The following is a 16,513-nucleotide window of genomic DNA, read 5'->3' as shown; positions in this document are numbered from 1 at the left end:
TTGAGACCAGCCTGGCCAACATGGTGAAACCCTGTCTTTACTAAATACAAAAATTGGCCAGCCACGGTGACGGGCGCCTGTAGTCCCAGCTACTCGGGAGGCTGAGACAGGACAATCGCTTGAACCTGGGAGGTGGAACTTGTAGTGAGCCGAGATCATACCACTGCACTCCAGCCTGGGTGACAGAGCAAGACTCCTCTGGAAAAGAAAGAGAAGGAAAGGAAGAAAGGAAAGAAAGAGAGAGAAAAAAAAAAAAGAGAGAAAGAAAAAGAGAGAAAGGAAGAAATGGAGAAAGAGAAGGAAAGAAGGAAAGAAAAGAAAAGGAAAGAGAAGAAGAAAGAAAGAAAAAGAAAGAAAGAAAGAAGGAAAGAGAGGGAGAGAGAGAAAGAAAGAAAGAAAGGGAAAAGGAAAGACAGAGAAAGAGAAAGCAAAAGGGGGAGAGAGAGAAAGAAAGAGAGTGAACGAACTGTCTGGCACAATGTCACTATGCTCCAGTTGAGAACCACCCCCTGCCCCCGCCACCACCCGCAGCACCCAGAGAGAAGGGCAGGAGGTCTTGGGGCCACACAGGAGGCAGACTCACCCCAGCAGGCACAAGCTCCCGCAGGACAGCCAGGTCAGAGCACCGGCGTGATAGGACAGCTCACTCAGGATCATCTTGTTGCAGGAAGGACAACACATCTGGACGGGGCGGTCCGCCAAGGAGATGGGCTGCTGCACATAGACCGTCTGCACGGCAACTGATGGAAGGGAGAGGGGCAAACACAGGCTGCTCAGGAAACAAGGCCACAGCGTTCGCTACAGAACAGAGGGGAATGCAGGGATGCCGGCAAATATTCTATCTGTACATCCATGTTCATAGCATGTGGTCATCGTTTCGCTATCTAGGAGGGCCCAAAGGGGAAGGAACTCAAGTGTCCATTGACGGACGAATGAATTAACACATCGGGGTTCATCTATCCACCGAGTATGATTCAGCCTCATACAAGGCGGGCCGGGCATGGGGGTTTACGCCTATAATCCCAACATTTTGGGATGACGAGGTGGAGGATCACTTGAGACCAGGAGCTCGAGATCAACCTAGGCAACATGACAAGACCTCATCTCTACAAAAAACTATAAAAATTAGTCAGGCAGAGTGGTGAATGCCTGTAGTCCCAGCTACTCAGGAGGCTGAGGTGGGAGGATCACTTGAGTCTGAGAGCTTGAGGCTGCAGTGAGTCATGATAGCGCCACTGCACTCCAGCCTGGGCAACAGAGCGAGACTTGGTCTCAAAAATAAATAAATAAATAAATAAATAAATTTTAACCAGTCTCACACTGTGTCTAGCAGCTCCTGATCAACACAGATCCTTTGATAATCTCTGGCACCCAATGATAAAGGGGGAGTTTACCACGCCGGGAAATGCAGGCCAACTCTGTAAGACAATAAGCTTGTGAGCTGTGTTGATGTAAGAAATGAAATATGAAATAATGCTAGGAAGAAACGGCTAAGTGAAAACATGTGTGGACATTCACAAGAACCAGAAGAGAATCCAGGCCTGGCACGGTGGCTCACATCTGTAATCCCAGCACTTTGGGAGGTTGAGGGCGGTGGATGACCTGAGGTCAGGAGTTCAAGACCAGCCTGGCCTACGTGGTGAAACCCCATCTCTACTAAAAAGACAAAAATTAGCCAGGCATGGTGGCACGTGCCTGTAGTCCCAGCTACTCGGGAGGCTGAGGCTGGAGAATCACGTGAACCCAGGAGGCAGAGGTTGCGATGAGCTGAGATCATGTCACCACACTCCAGCCTGGGCAACAGAGTAAGACTCTGTCTCCAAAAAAAAAAAAGGAAGAGAATCCAGGGTGATGAAAATCATCAAGCACTTCAGTTGTTAAGCTCATATTTTTGTCAAAGCGACTTCCTTCTGTTCCTTTTTATATTGTTAGAGTGCCATTTACATAACCAATGGAAATTAACTACTGCCTAGAGTTAACTAAACTTAGAAATACTCATAGAAGGACCCTCCTTCCAGAAAAGTAGTATTGAATCATACTTTAGCATTTATGTTAATTTTTAAAAAAAATTTTTTAGGGGCAGGGTCTTGTTCTGTCTCCCAGGCTGGAGTGCAGGGGTACAATAACAGCTCACTGCAGCCTCAACCTCCTGGCTTCAAGCAATCCTCCCTCCTCAGCCTCCCAAGTAGCTGGGACTACAGTTGCAAGCCATCACACTCAGCTAATTTTATTTTCATAGAGACAAGGTCTCACTATGTCACTCAGGCGGGTCTTGAACTCCTGGCCTCAGGTGATCCTCCTGCCTCAGCCTCCTCAGTAGCTGGGATTACAGGCGTACGCCACTATGCCCAGTTCACACATTTTATTAAGTGTTTTTGGGGTTCAAGAATAAGTTACTCGGGCCAGGCTCAGTGGCTCACGTTAACAGGATTATCAACTTTGGGAGGCCAAGCGTGGTGGGAAGATCATTTGAGTTTAGGAGTTAAAGATCAACCTGGTAACATAGTGAGACCCCGTTTCTACAAAAATGTAACAATTAGCCAGGTGTGGTGGTGTATGCCTGTAGTCTTAGCTATTCCAGAGACTGAGGTGGGAAGATCACTTGAGCCCAGGAGATACAGGCTGTAGTGAGCTATAATTGCATCACTGCACTCTAGCCCGGGCAACACAGTGAGACCCTATTTCACAAAAAAAAAAAAAAGAAAAGAGTAAGTTATTTATTGATCACAGCATGGTCTAAGAGTCTAAAGTCATTATCTCATCCTCTTCCAGCTCAAGGGGTCCTATAACTTGAACGCAACAGTAAGAGTTCACTTTTATCGAATGAGGACTCTGTATGTGGCACACAGAACTTCTCGTGTTAACACCCCACTGAGAGCGGTAAACAGGTACTCGATGAAAACTATTTTACAAATGGGGAAGCTGAGGCACAAGAGGGTAGGTGAACCCAGGCAGTCTGATTCACGGGCCCCCTCTGAGCTAAAGATTTCTCCCAAAACTGCTCGTGATGCTGAAGCAGCGACATACCAAGAACACTTGGGCAGAAGGACGCACCGAAGTGCAGTCGCTCAAAAGCAAAAGAGCAAGTAGCATTGAGGGCAAGCTAGCGTGAAAACAGTCACACGTTGCTCGGACACCTTCTGCTCCCTGTTCCTATCTTGGCTCTGGCCTGGAGGCAGAGGTTCTACATCAGACCTCAGCAGGAAGGGCGGGGGCCCTTAAGACCACAAACCCCCATTCTCAGAAGAAAGTGGGTTGTGCCTCCGTGAGACATGCCAAAAGATTCGTATGCGGTGATGATGGCATTCTAACGAACCCCAAGGTTCTCTTCAAAGAATCAGTATGTCAGTATGTCCAGCTCTCCTATTCTTTAAATCTCTATTTTAAAGTTTAACTTCCTTGTGATTCCAGTAAACAACCCTCTCCACTGGTTCATCGGTAGGTCACATCTGTACCCACCCCCCATTCTGACTCATCCATGCCCATAACCCGTCCTTCCCGCCCAAATGCCCACCCTGCCAATCCAGCTCGGACCCCTGTTCAGTGGGATTAGTCTAGTTCGTGCAGTCTAACCCTAGTCAGTAGGGGACGACAAGGCAGTAGGGATGACCCCCGCCAGGCATAAGTACCCCGCCACCCCGTTGTCCAAGCGGTGGCCATCACTGCTCCGTCCGTTCGCCCGCACCCTTCTATTGAAGTAAACTACCTTGCCGAGAGGACGTATCTTTGAGTGCTATTTCTTTTTCGGCATCGAAATTTTACTTATAACAGTGGGAAAGATCCTAAACCATACTTTATTATGGAAAAGCCATGAGCCTCACCAGCACGGAACCCAAATGACTATTTGTGAAACTTCAAGGTATGGGGGGAAAACTGGAACGTAATGGCACTTCACTTAGACTGTGGCAGAGTCCCTTCGGTCACTCTCCTGATTCCCACTCTCCTGAGTCTCAGGGTGGACAACCCAGGAATGGTAAGGGGGGCCTAGGAGGCCACACGTACTTGGATTGTTATTGGGGACGGCCACTGGCTGCGTGTAATACAAAGGAGGGCCCATGCCTTTCCCATCGGGCCCTGCCACAAGCCCCGTGGCTGGCCCAGGCATGGGAGCCGGAGGCGTGGGGTAGTAACTGTGAACAGCCACCGTCTCTTCGTAGGATGGAGGTGCGGATGGCGCCGAGGAAGGCCCAGTGGCCGCTTGGTAAGGTCCTGGAACCGACATTTTACCTGAAACAGAAACAGAACATACCAGATAAGAAATTAAATTGATCTCTGCCTCTCTCTCTTTCTCACCCAGGTCTTCAATTTTCTTTCTGGCAAACAGAAAATCTGAGAAAATGACTTCTATCCAGCTTTGTCCAAAAGCCAGGAAGGGGGTTCATGTCCCTTCAAGACCTCAGAATTCTTATCTTAAGGGATTCCCTAAATAAAAATCAAAAAGTAAACAATTACTACCCAAAATCACCAAAACCTAGAAAATCTCAAGTGGAAACATCAACCAAATATGGGCAGTTTCTTCTTCACATCTTAAACCATTACCAATGACCTGTCTATCTTCCATATCTGGTGCTGCTGTTCGTCTTTTTAAAAACCACTGTGGTTTTCACTGTTTCAGGTAACAGAAAAGACAAAGGCATTCAAAAAACCACCACAAACTATCGGAAATAGCAAACGGGCCAGATGCCACCAAATGTACATTGCATGATGCTATTCAAATAAAGGTCAGAAAATAGGCAAAATGAGTCCATGGGACACTTGCTCTTGGGAGAGGAAGAAGAATCTGGTATGAGGGGGTCTTTGTGGGGGCAGGTCCTGTTCTCTTTTTCCATCTAGGGGCTGGTTACAGAGGTATGCTCATTCTGAAAAATTCTGAGCTGTTCAATGAAGATGTATATCCCTTTTTGTATGTATGTTATAGTTTTGTTTTTTGTTTTATTTTTTTGAGACAGGATCTCACTCTGTTGCCCAGGCTAGAGTGCAGTGGTACGATCTCGGCTCACTGCAGCCCCCACCATCTGGACTCTGGTGATCTTCCTGCGTCAGCCTCCCAGATAGCTGGGACTACAGGCATGCACCACCACACCCAGCTAATATTTTAGTTTTTTTCTAGAGACGGGGGTAGGTCTCATTTTGTTGTCCAGACTGGTGTTGAACTCCTGGGCACAAGTGATCCTCCCGCCTTGGCCTCCCAACGTGCTGGGATTAAAGGTGTGAGCCACCTCGCCCAGCCTGTGTGTTACAGCTTTTTAAGAGGGAAATACACATAGACTCCAGTTCCCATCTGAAAAATGAGCACCAGAGTAGCCAGGCACACATTTTCTTTTGTGAGGGCAAAGAAAGGATTTCCCTCCAGCCCTGGCAGACCTGCTGCTTGCCTAGAATTTCACCCTGCACCCGGAGTGTGCTTCTGTCTGACGTTCGATGCTCCAGCGGCCACGGGGCAGCTGGAGGCAGACACAGTGCTGTTCTTTGTATGTGGCTGTTTTTCTAACTGGGCAGGTTTCAGGCTGCCTTAGCAGAGCCATTCAAACCCGTCTCGGGAGAAACGGGAAACCAGGCTCCAGGGCAGCGAGCCACAGCCCAGGGCTCGGACAGGCTGGCCGCCTCTCCCCTCTCCCCACACTGTCTGCCTCATTTTCTAGAACTCATGGGAAGCCGAGGCAGCAATTAATCCCACTGCAGGGAGAAGCGTAGAGTCTTTCTCGGAAGCCCTGCCTCTAAACCAAGCCCCAAAGAAGAGACCTCTGGCAGAACCAAAGGAAGAGCATTCACCTCCAAGTGGAAATAGCGACCAGGTGCAGTGGCTCACACCTGTAATCCCAGCACTTTGCAGGGCCGAGGTGGGAAGACAGCCTGAGCCCAGGATCTCAAGACTAGTCTGGGCAACATGGTGAGACCCCCATCTCTAAAACAAAAGGACTGGGCACAGTGGCTCGTGCCTGTAATCCCAGTACTTTGGAAGGGCGCGACAGGATGATCTCTTGAGTCCAGGAGTTTAAGACCAGCCTGGGCAACATAGTGAGACCCTGTCTCTACAACAAATCAAAAAAGTAGCCAGGTGTAGTGGCACACACCTGTAATCCCAGCTCTTAGGAGGCTGAGGCAGGAGGATTGCTTAGTCCTGGGAGGTTGAGGCTGCAGTGAGCAGTGATCACACCAATACACTCTGGCCTGGGCAACAGGGTGAGACTCTGTCTCAAAAACAAACAAACAGAACAAAACAAAATTAGGTGTAGGGGGGAGTGAACATGATAAAGTCAGTAAGTAAAGATGGGTTGGGGCAGTGTTTTAGAAAATATGTACAGTTCCTTGGAAAACACGTGTTCAAGACTTCATTCTATCAGAGATCTGTACAACAGACCCTCCTGTGATGATGGAAATGGTCTGTATATGCTGCCCAATATAGCAGCACCTGTCATGTAGGGCTGGTGGGCGCTTAAAATGTATCTTGCAGCCGGGTACAGGGGCTCGTGACTATAATTCCAGCACTTTGGGAGGTCAACGCCTCTTGGGAGTTGCATCTCTTGAGCCCAGAAGTTCAAGACCAGCCTAGACAACATAGTGAGACCCTGTCTCTACAATATTTTTAAAATGAAAAGAATTAGCCAGGCATGGTGGTGCACCCTGGTGTTCCCAGCTACCCAAGAGGCTGAGGTAGGAGGACCACTTGAGTCTAGGAGGTGGTGGCTACAGTGAGCCATGACCGTGTCACTGCACTCTAGCCCGGGCAACAGAGCAACACTCTATCTCTAAAAGAAAACAAAAAAATTAGCTAGTGGGAGTGAGGAACTGAATTTTTTTTCCTTAGCTTTTTTTCATCTATTTGCCAATGAATTTTTACTTGTATTTAAGCAACTTAAATGTTAAAAACTAACAATTCAATGATTGGGAAGTGTTTATGTAAGTCTGGGACAACCTGGGTAGACGAATCTACTTTTTCAAAAGTAAATTTGGTGAACACTGATTAGACCAAAATGTTTTTGATGAAAATTTAGCCTTCAATTTGGGATGGAATGTCAATATAAAATATACCCTGGGTTTCAAAACTTAGCAGGGAAAAACGAATGTAAAATATCTCAATAATTTCTTTTTTCTTTTTTTTTTTTTTTTTTTGAGAAAGAGTTTCACTCTTGTCGCCCAGGCTGGAGTGCAATGGCGTGATCTCAGCTCACCGCAACCTCCGCCTCCTGGGTTCAAGCGATTCTCCTGCCTCAGCTTCCCGAGTAGCTGGAATTACGGGCATGCGTCACCACACCCGGCTAATTTTGTATTTTTAGTAGACGTTTCTCCATGTTGGTCAGGCTGGTCTTAAACTCCCAACCTCAGGTGATCCGCCCACCTCGGCCTCCCAAAGCGCAGGGATTACCAGCATGAGCCACCGAGCCTGGCCAATAATTTCTTATATTGACATATTAAAATGATCACAGCTTAGATATATAGAGTTAAATAAAATGTATTGTTAATTTCATCTGTTACTTTGTATCTTGTAATATGTGTTACTAGGCCAGGCGTGGTGGCTCACATGTATCATCCCAGGAATTTGGGAGGCTGAGGCAGGTGGATGGCATGAGCCCAGGAGTTTAGATCAGCCTGGGCAACACCAGAAGACATCGTCTCTACAAAAAAAAAATAAAAATTAGCCAGACATGGTGGTGCACCCCTGTGGTCACAGCTACTTGGGAGACTGAGGTGGAAGAATCACGTAAGCCCAGGGGTTCAAGTGAGCCGTGACTGTGCCACTGCACTCCAGCCTGGATGAGACTCTGTCTCAAAAACATAAAATAAAATAAATAAAAAACAGGCCAGACACGATGGCTCACACCTATAATCCCAGCACTTTGGGAGGCCGAGGTACGTGGATTGCCCGAGGTCAGGAGGTCAAGAGCAGCCTGGCCAACATGGTGAAACCCTGTGTCTACTAAAAATACAAAAATTAGCCAGACATGGTAGCAGGCACCTGTAATCCCAGCTACTCAGGGGGCTGAGGCAAAAGAATCGCTTGAACCTGGGAGGCGGAGGTTGCAGTGAGCTGAGATCCCACCATTCCACTCCAGCCTGGGCAACAGAGTGAGACTGTGTCTCAAAAATAAATTAAATCATGACAACTAGGTGCGGTGGCTCATTCCTGTAATCCCAGCACTTTGAGAGGCTGAGGCGGGTAGATCATTTGAGGTCAGGAGTTCGAGACCAACCTGACCAACATGGCGAAACCCCATCTCTACTAAAAATACAAAAATTAGCCGGGTGTAGTGGTGAGCACCAGTAATCCCAGTTACAAGTTCAAGTGATTCTCCTGCCTCAGGCACCCGTAATCCCAGGAGCCTGAGGCTGGAGAATCACTTGAACCTGGGAGGCAAAGGTTGCCACGAGCCAAGATCATGCCACTGCACTCCAGCCTGGGGCACAGAGTGAGACTCCATCTCAAAAAAGAAAAAAAGTGGCTACTGAAAAATTTTAAATAACCTAATGAAGCCTGCTTTCTGCTCCTAATACACAGCAAAGCTATGAGCCATGGGAGTCACAGAAGATTATAGAGAAGGGGAAATGCCCAGCCTCAGAAAAGACAGACGAGACAGAAGGTCTGTAAGAGGTGCAAGAAGCAAAGCAGAGAAGGCCACAGGAGCAGGAGGGCAGAGGGGGTGCAATGAGATCGCAGGAGGCATCTGTGAAAACAAGCTCGGGTTTAACACCAAGGCTGACGTCAGGTGTAAAGTGGTTTGCGGCTTGTTGCCAGTTTCCTCCAACATACAGGAACAGAAACGCAGAAGTCCCAGCTCGCCTCTGAAGTTGGCTGACGGCCCTCCCAGATGGCCCCAGGAAGCCCCGACATCTGCTTCTGGCCTTGTCAAAACTTCCAGCAAAGGGAACGACATGGCACCTTGGGGCTCTGGAGGGACCTACATCCGGTTGAACCATCACAGCCCCAGACTGACCTCCACGATTTATGATGAAGACTGACTCATATAGAAACTTACAATACTAGAAAACGCCAATGTGTACAGAAATCCTCAAGTAGAATGGTTGGTCCGGTTCGCCGTGATTGCCAAGGAAATGCTTTGAGGGAAAACAAGGCCTGGGGCATCCTAAACCTCCAAGAGGCAGTAACTGAACTGAGCAGCAGTGCAATTCCTGCAAAACCACAGCCTCTCCTCCCAAAGAAAGGAAGTTGCATTTTTAAAGAGTCATACAAGTGTGGGGGATGGGAGGACAGGAGCATTCTTCTGATGACCTTTAAAGGACGGGTGGGACCCAGTTTCTGGAAATTCAGACCTTGCCCCCCACCTCTCCCCCTTTATTGAGACTGTCTTTCATGTGGTCACATCCGATCTGGGACTTCGAGACCCTGCCACTTTTGAGCATTGCTTTGAGACCAAACAGCCACACAAACACATTTATAATTCTGAAAAGAACAAGAGCAACAGGCCAGAATAGTAAAAAAGACTCAAAATTGCTGGAAGCTTGCTTTCTTTGTTTTTGTTTTTTTTTTTTTTTTTTTTGAGAAGTAGTTTCGCTCTTGTTGCCCAGTCTGGAGTGCAGTGGCGCATTCTCGGCTCACCACAACCTCCGCCTCCTGGGTTCAAGCAATTCTCCTGCCTCAGCCTTCCAAGCTGGGATTACAGGCATGTGCCACCACGTCCGGCTAATGGGTTTCACCATGTTGGCCAAGATGGTCTGATCTCTTGACCTCGTGATCCACCCGCCTTGGCCTCCCAAAGTGCTGGGATCAACCACCCGTCCAACCGCTGGAAGCTTTCTTAATAAATTCCACAGTCTTCCTTCCCTCAGGCCCCAAGGCCAGGAAATGCCACTATGGTTAGTGCCATTTTGTTTTCTTGTTTTGCATCTTCATTTCAATTTGGCTTATCTCCTGGGATAAGAGGCCCACCCACCAACCATCCCCCTCCTCATCACCCCCCCAACTATGAAACTCTTAGGAACAGCAATTAGTCCCTCTCACCCTAAACTCACACACACACTCTCCACAGTGTCTTTTTTTTTTTTTTTTTTAAAGGCTGGGCACAGTGGCTCACACCTGTAATCCCAGCACTTTGGGAGGCCGAGGCAGGCAGATCCCAAAGTCAGAAGTTCAAGACCAGCCTAACCAAATTGGTGAAACCCCGTCTCTACTAAAAATGTAAAAATTAGCCAGACATGGTGACCCGTGCCTGTAATCCCAGCTACTCAGGAGGCTGAGGTAGGAGAATCACTTGAACCTGGGAGGCAGAAGTTGCAGTGAGCTAAAATCTGGCCATTGCACTCCAGCCTGGGCAACAGAGGGAGATTCTGCCTCAAAAATAAAATAAGAAAAGAAAAAAGAAAGAAACAGGGTCTTGCTCTGTTGCCCAGGCTGGAGAACAGTGGCATGATCATAGCTCACCGCAGCCTAGAACTCATAGATTCCAACAATCCTTCTGTCTCAGCCTCTGGAGTAGCTGGAACTACAGGTGTGTGTCACTATGCCTGGATAATTTTTTAATTTTTCCTAGAGACAGGGTCTTGCTATGCTGCCCAGGCTGGTCACAAACTCCTGGGCTCAAGCAATCCTGCCTCAGCCTCTCAAAGTGCCAGGATCACAGGCATGAGCCACCGGGCCTGGCCTCTCCACACAGTGAACCGGGGAGACAGAGGCTGCATCAGTGAGCCAAGAGCTTGCCGCTGCCCCCAGCCTGGGCAAGTGCAAGTCTCCGTCTCAAAAAAAAAAAAAAAAAAAAAAGAAAAGAAAGAAAAGAAATTCTGAACACTTTTGAACAGGCGGCCCCACATTTCCATGCGGCACTGGAGCCCAGAAATTAAGCAGCCAAATGTGACCACTGGTGACAGAAAAGGAAAAGGAGGCATTCCTGATCCGTGGAGAATTTGGATCTGATAGGCCCAGCTGCGGAATCACTTTCACATCTATAAATATGCCACTTGGGATATCTTGGGGTCCCTTTTCACCCAAAATTTTCCTCACTCCAGCTCTCAACAATATTCTTCCCGAGGCATGGTGGATCACGTCTGTAAGCCCGGCACTTTGGGAGGCCGAGGTGGGCGGATCACTTGAGTCCAAGAGTTTGAGACCAGCCTGGGAAACAAATTCAGACCATGTCTCTATAAAAGATACAAAAATCAGCCGGGCGTGGTGGCAGGTGCCTGTGTTCCCAGCTACTCTGGAGGCTGAGGCAGGAGGATCACCTAAGCCCAGGAGTTTGAAGCTGCAATACGCTATGATCACGCCACTGCGCTCTAGCCTGGATGACAGAGCGAGACTCTGTCTCAAAACAAAGAGAAAATAAAAAAAAAGTAGGGTCACAAAATCATATATAAAAATAATCTTTTTTAAAAAATTTAAATTAAAAATATATATTAGCCAGATATGGTGGCACACACTTGCAGTCCCAGCTACTCCGGAGGCTGAGGTGGGATATTGCTTGAGCCCGGGAGTCTGAGGTTACAGTGAGCTGTGATCACACCACTGCACCCTAGCCTGGGTGACAGAGTGAGACCTTATTTCTAAACAAAAACTTATAATAACTTTTTTTTTTCTTGAGACAGAGTCTCACTCTGTCGCCCAGGCTGGAGTGCAGTGGCGTGATCTCAGCTCACTGCAGCCTCTGCTTCCCAGGCTCAAGCAAGTTTCCTGCCTCAGCCTCCCAAGTAGCTGGCGCCTGCCAACACCACCAGCCAATATTTGTATTTTTTTAGTAGAGACAAGATTTCACCATGTTGGCCAGGCTGGTCTCAAACTCCCAACCTCAGGGAGTCCAAGCCTGCCTTGGACTTCTAGAGAGCTGGGATCACAGGTGTGAGCCACCGTGCCTAGCCAGAAATTTTTTAAAAATAGAAAAACCATGAAACGAACATACAGCCTCGGTAGAAGCAACACATCTGAACTCTTGAGGAATCAGCTCTTTCTACCTCCCTAATGCATGAAAGCGCGTTTACTACACACTGTCACACCACACACTTGTGATGATGCAACGAAAAAAATACCTGCCAATGATGGGTTCCAACTCATTGTGTCACTGGGCATTTTGCAATTCTAAGTGACCTGCTTCTTAGAAAACAGGCAACAGAACCTTAACAATCAGCGGAGGGTGGAAAGTCACAAAACTCTGCCCTCTCATATGGGGAAAGGGGAGAGAGCTCAGAATTTCCTTGGAGGCAGAGTGCCCAAAGCTGCATATTTACTGCTTCAAGACCTTATCACAAGACAAAGGACTGCGGGCTGTGTTTGTCAACCCAGAGAGCATCTCTGTCTCAGTTTGTTTTTGTTTTGAGAGTCTCATTCTGACCCAGAGAGCATCTCTGTCTCAGTTTGTTTTTGTTTTGAGAGTCTCATTCTGTCACGAGGCTGGAGGGCAGTGGCACAATCTCGGCTCACTGCAACCTCCGCCTCCAGGTTCAAAGGATTCTCCTGCATCAGCCTCCTGAGAAGCTGGGATTACAGGCACCTGCCACTAAACCTGGCTGATTTTTTGTATTTTTAGTAGACACAGGGTTTCACCCTGTTGGCCAGGCCACTCTCCAACCCCTGACTTCAAGTGATCCACGCGCCTCAGCCTCCCAAAGTGCGGAGATTACAGGTGTGAGCCACCATGCCCGGCCTCAGTTTAATTAATATCACTCTGTTTAAAGCGGAGGCAGAAAACCCAGGAATCCCCAAAGCCACAGTGTCAGAGCCAGCGATCATCTGCACCCTGAACTGATATTGATATTAACACATTGATCTGGAATCCTCGGAACGCAGCACAAGGACGTCACTTTCAGCAACAGATCTGCTTCAAAACAATTCGGCCTCAACAGCCTCAGAATTCTCTGGAATAGGCCAGTGTCAGCTGCTACTTCAGGTGCTCACCACAAGGTCCTGGAAGTCAACTGACTCCTTGTTCACCCAAGCAGGGGTTCATTCAATGTTTGAATCAAACCTGCCGGTCAAAATCCTGTCTCGAATTTTGAATCTTTATCTTTTTTTTTTTTTTTTTAGATGGAGTTTTGCTCTTGTTACCCAGGCTGGAGTGCAATGGCGCCATCTCGGCTCACCGCAACCTCCGCCTCCTGGGTTCAGGCAATTCTCCTGCCTCAGCCTCCTGAGTAGCTGGGATTACAGGCACGCGCCACCATGCCCAGCTAATTTTTTGTATTTTTAGTAGAGATGGGGTTTCACCATGTTGACCAGGACGGTCTCGATCTCTTGACCTCGTGATCCACCCGCCTCGGCCTCCCAAAGTGCTGGGATTACAGGCTTGAGCCACCGCGCCCGGCCTGAATTTTGAATCTTTTGTTTGTTTGTTTTTTTAATGGGGAGATCGCAGGGGAGTGTAATGGATACGCCTCACCCTGGGAAAACCATGTTCGTGATTATGGCATCACTCCTGCTAGGTAAGTACAACCTTGAATCCTAAACGCAAAATCAGACTTTGGGATGCCTGGGGTGGCCAGCCTACCAGTTTTATCACTGATCATTTGAGCTACAAGACGGCGCTAGAATGAACTTTGAGAGCTACGGATCGAAGGATTCCATTGAGATGAAAGGCCCAAAATAAGTGAATTCACAGCGATACAGAGTGGTGTGGGAGGCAATGGGTATGGGGTTCTTTTGGGGATGATGAAAATGTTCTGGAACCAGATGGAAGCTGATGGTTGCACAATCTTGGCTCATTGCAACCTCCGCCTCCCAGGTTCATGAACTTACTAAATGCCAATGAATTATCCTTTTTTATGAGACGGAGTCTCAATCTGTCGCCCAGGCTGGATGGTACGATCTTGGCTCACTGCAACCTCTGCCTCCCAGGCTCAAGCGATTCTCTGCCGCAGCCTCCCTAGTAAGCTGGGATTACAGGCGCCCACCACCACACGCAGCTAATTTTTGTATTTGTATTAGAGACAGGATTTCATCACGTTGGCCAGGCTGGTCTCAAACTCTTGACCTCAAATAATCCACCGGCCTCAGCCTCCCAAAGTGCTGGGATTACAGGCATGGGCTGCCACACCCAGCCTTGAATTATTCACTTTTAAATGGTTATCTTTATGTGATTTTCTGTTTTTTTTTCTTTTTCTCTATTTATTTCTTTTTCTTTCTTTTTTTTTTTCTACCCTTTCAGTGGCTTCCAGTGATTTTCATTTCAATAAAAAGGGGGGAAAAAAAGACACCGGTGGAAATCCCTTACCTCACTATCCAGAGCCACGGCCTTCAAACTCGAGCCTGTAAGCTGGCCACTGCTCTTGCTTCAGTCCATCCCAGGCCCGTTTGTCTAAAATCAAGCCACATGGGTCTTTCTGACACTCGTCACTGTGCTCTAGACTAGCGTAACTTCCTGGTCCCAGTTGGCGGGGACTGCGGGGATTCCCAGGATGCACTGGTGTCCCCACCAACCACGAAGTCTGTCCTGTGACCTCCTGCCACACCTGCCTTGCTTAGATGTTCCCAATATGTCACAAGCATGCTCTTTTTTTGCCTCCTTCCTGACGGGTCTGGCAAATTCCTCTCTGCCCATCATACCCCGGCTTGCACGTCACCTCCTCCAACAAGTCCCTTCTGACTTGCTCCAGGGAGAATTCATTCCTCCTAGAGCCTCTCTATGTGGTGCAGAGGTCAAGGGCACAGACTCTGGAGCCAGATCCCCTGGGTTCTTCCAGGAGCCCCCATGCCCCAGGGCATGACTTTAGTACCTCAGTTTTCCCATCTGTAAAATGGGCACACTGATAAGTTTCTTCCTCATAAGGATGAAATGAATCCATTTGCAAAAAGGACCTAGAGCAACATGGAACACACAAGTACTCAGTGCACGTCAGCTGTTATTAACTTGTGGTTGCTGTTTGTCATAAAGCACTTTACTTTACTTATCTGTCTTCCCATAAGAGCAGGAATTGACACTAAAATCTACACCCCCAACACCTAGAATGAGGCCCAAAATGTTATGGATGCTTCATAGGTTGACCCACTGTCCCATATGCCTTGGACAGAGGGGTTTTTCTGGATGTGGGACATTTGGTGCTAAATCCAGGAAAGTTTCAGGTAAACAGGGACAAGCTGGTCACTCTGCTACTTTAACAGTTTGTGGAAAGCAATACCTAGGTATGAAAAAGAACACCAAGTCCCAATCTGGAATAGCATCAAGATTTGGGAGCAGGCCGGACATGGGGGCTCACGCCTAAAATCCCAACACTTGGGCAGGCCAAAGCAGGAGGATCGCTTGAGCTCAGAAGTTCGAGACCAGCCTGGGCAACATAGAGAAACCCCATCTTTACTGGAGGCTGAGGCAGGAGAATCGCTTGAACCCTGGAGGCAGACACTGCAGTGAGCCGAGCTCACGCCTTTGCACTCCAGCCTGGGCAACAAAAGCAAAACACTGTCTCAAAAAAAAAAAAAAAAAAAAAAAAAAAAAGGTGTGGTGGCACATATCTATAGTCCCAGCTACTCGGGAGGCTGAGATTGGAGGATGCCCCGATTGCTTGAGCCTGGGAGGTTGAGAATGAAGTAAGCTATAATGGTGCCACTGCATATCAGCCTGGGGGACCGAGGAAAATCCTACTTCAGGGGGAGAAAAAGATTTAGGAGTAGACACAAACAGGCCGGGCGCGGTGGCTCACACCTGTAATCCCAGCACTTTGGGAGGCCGAGGCGGGTGGATCACGAGGTCAAGAGATCGAGACCATCCTGGTCAACATGGTGAAACCCCGTCTCTACTAAAACTACAAAAAATTAGCTGGGCATGGTGGCGCATGCTACTCAGCTACTCAGGAGGCTGAGGCAGGAGAATTGCCTGAACCCAGGAGGCGGAGGTTGCGGTGAGCAGAGATCGCGCCATTGCACTCCAGCCTGGGTAACGAGCGAAACTCCACCTCAAAAAAAAAAAAAAAAAAAAAAAGGAGTAGACACAAACAAGCAGAAATGAATGGGAGGGGCTTACCCCACTAGCCCTAATACAGAATCTGAGAAAACGACATTTGTAAAGGAAGATGTTTATGCAATGACAAGCCTCCACACAGATGGGCTCACGGATCAGCTCAAGGTAACAGGAGGATTTACGGTGCAGATGCCAGCACATCACCAAATATGCTCAAGAACTGGAATCCCTGAATTGAGCCTGGAGTCCTTCGTTTCCTCCAGGATTCCTGGGAACCGTGTGTTGTTTCTCAACAGGGCACCCTGGGATGTTCAGGCAGGAGGAGATCAAGTACGGCTAAAACGTGGACAGGCCGGGAGCGGCGGCTCACGCCTGGAATCCCAGCACAGTTCAGGAGGCCAAGGCAGGTGGATCACCTGAGGTCAGAAGTTCCAGAGCAGCCTGGCCAACACGGTGAAACCCCGTCTCTACTAAAAATACAAAAATTAGCTGGGCGTGGTGACACGCGCCTGTAATCCCAGCTACTCGGGAGGCTGAGGCAGGAGAACTGCTTGAGCCCAGGAGACGGAGGCTGCAGTGAGCCAAGGTTGCGCCACTGCACTCCAGCCCGGCCAACACAATGAGATTTTGTCTCACACACACACACACACACACACACACACACACACACACACACACACACA

At 48.3% G+C, this 16,513-nt stretch overlaps 1 protein-coding gene across 2 annotated transcripts in view; it reads right to left on the bottom strand.

Annotated features, from left to right (window-relative positions):
* Positions 1-16,513, bottom strand: part of LITAF (lipopolysaccharide induced TNF factor) — a 41,294-nt gene that overhangs the window by 6,090 nt on the left and 18,691 nt on the right. For both annotated transcript variants that reach the window (XM_032242755.1, XM_032242754.1), the window contains exons 2-3: positions 4,003-4,227; positions 584-740 (exon numbers count right to left, since the gene is read on the bottom strand). In XM_032242755.1, coding sequence (XP_032098646.1) covers positions 584-740; positions 4,003-4,222 — 377 coding nt within the window. In that variant the 5' untranslated portion in view covers positions 4,223-4,227. The remainder of the gene's footprint in view (positions 1-583; positions 741-4,002; positions 4,228-16,513) is intronic.

Source organism: Sapajus apella, unplaced genomic scaffold (genome assembly GCF_009761245.1).
Source record: "Sapajus apella isolate SASKATOON/1434 unplaced genomic scaffold, GSC_monkey_1.0 scaffold51, whole genome shotgun sequence".
In the NCBI taxonomy this organism is placed as follows: domain Eukaryota; kingdom Metazoa; phylum Chordata; class Mammalia; order Primates; family Cebidae; genus Sapajus; species Sapajus apella.
The sequence above is the reverse complement of the archived record's forward strand: the minus strand, read 5'-3'. Positions and strand labels throughout refer to the sequence as shown.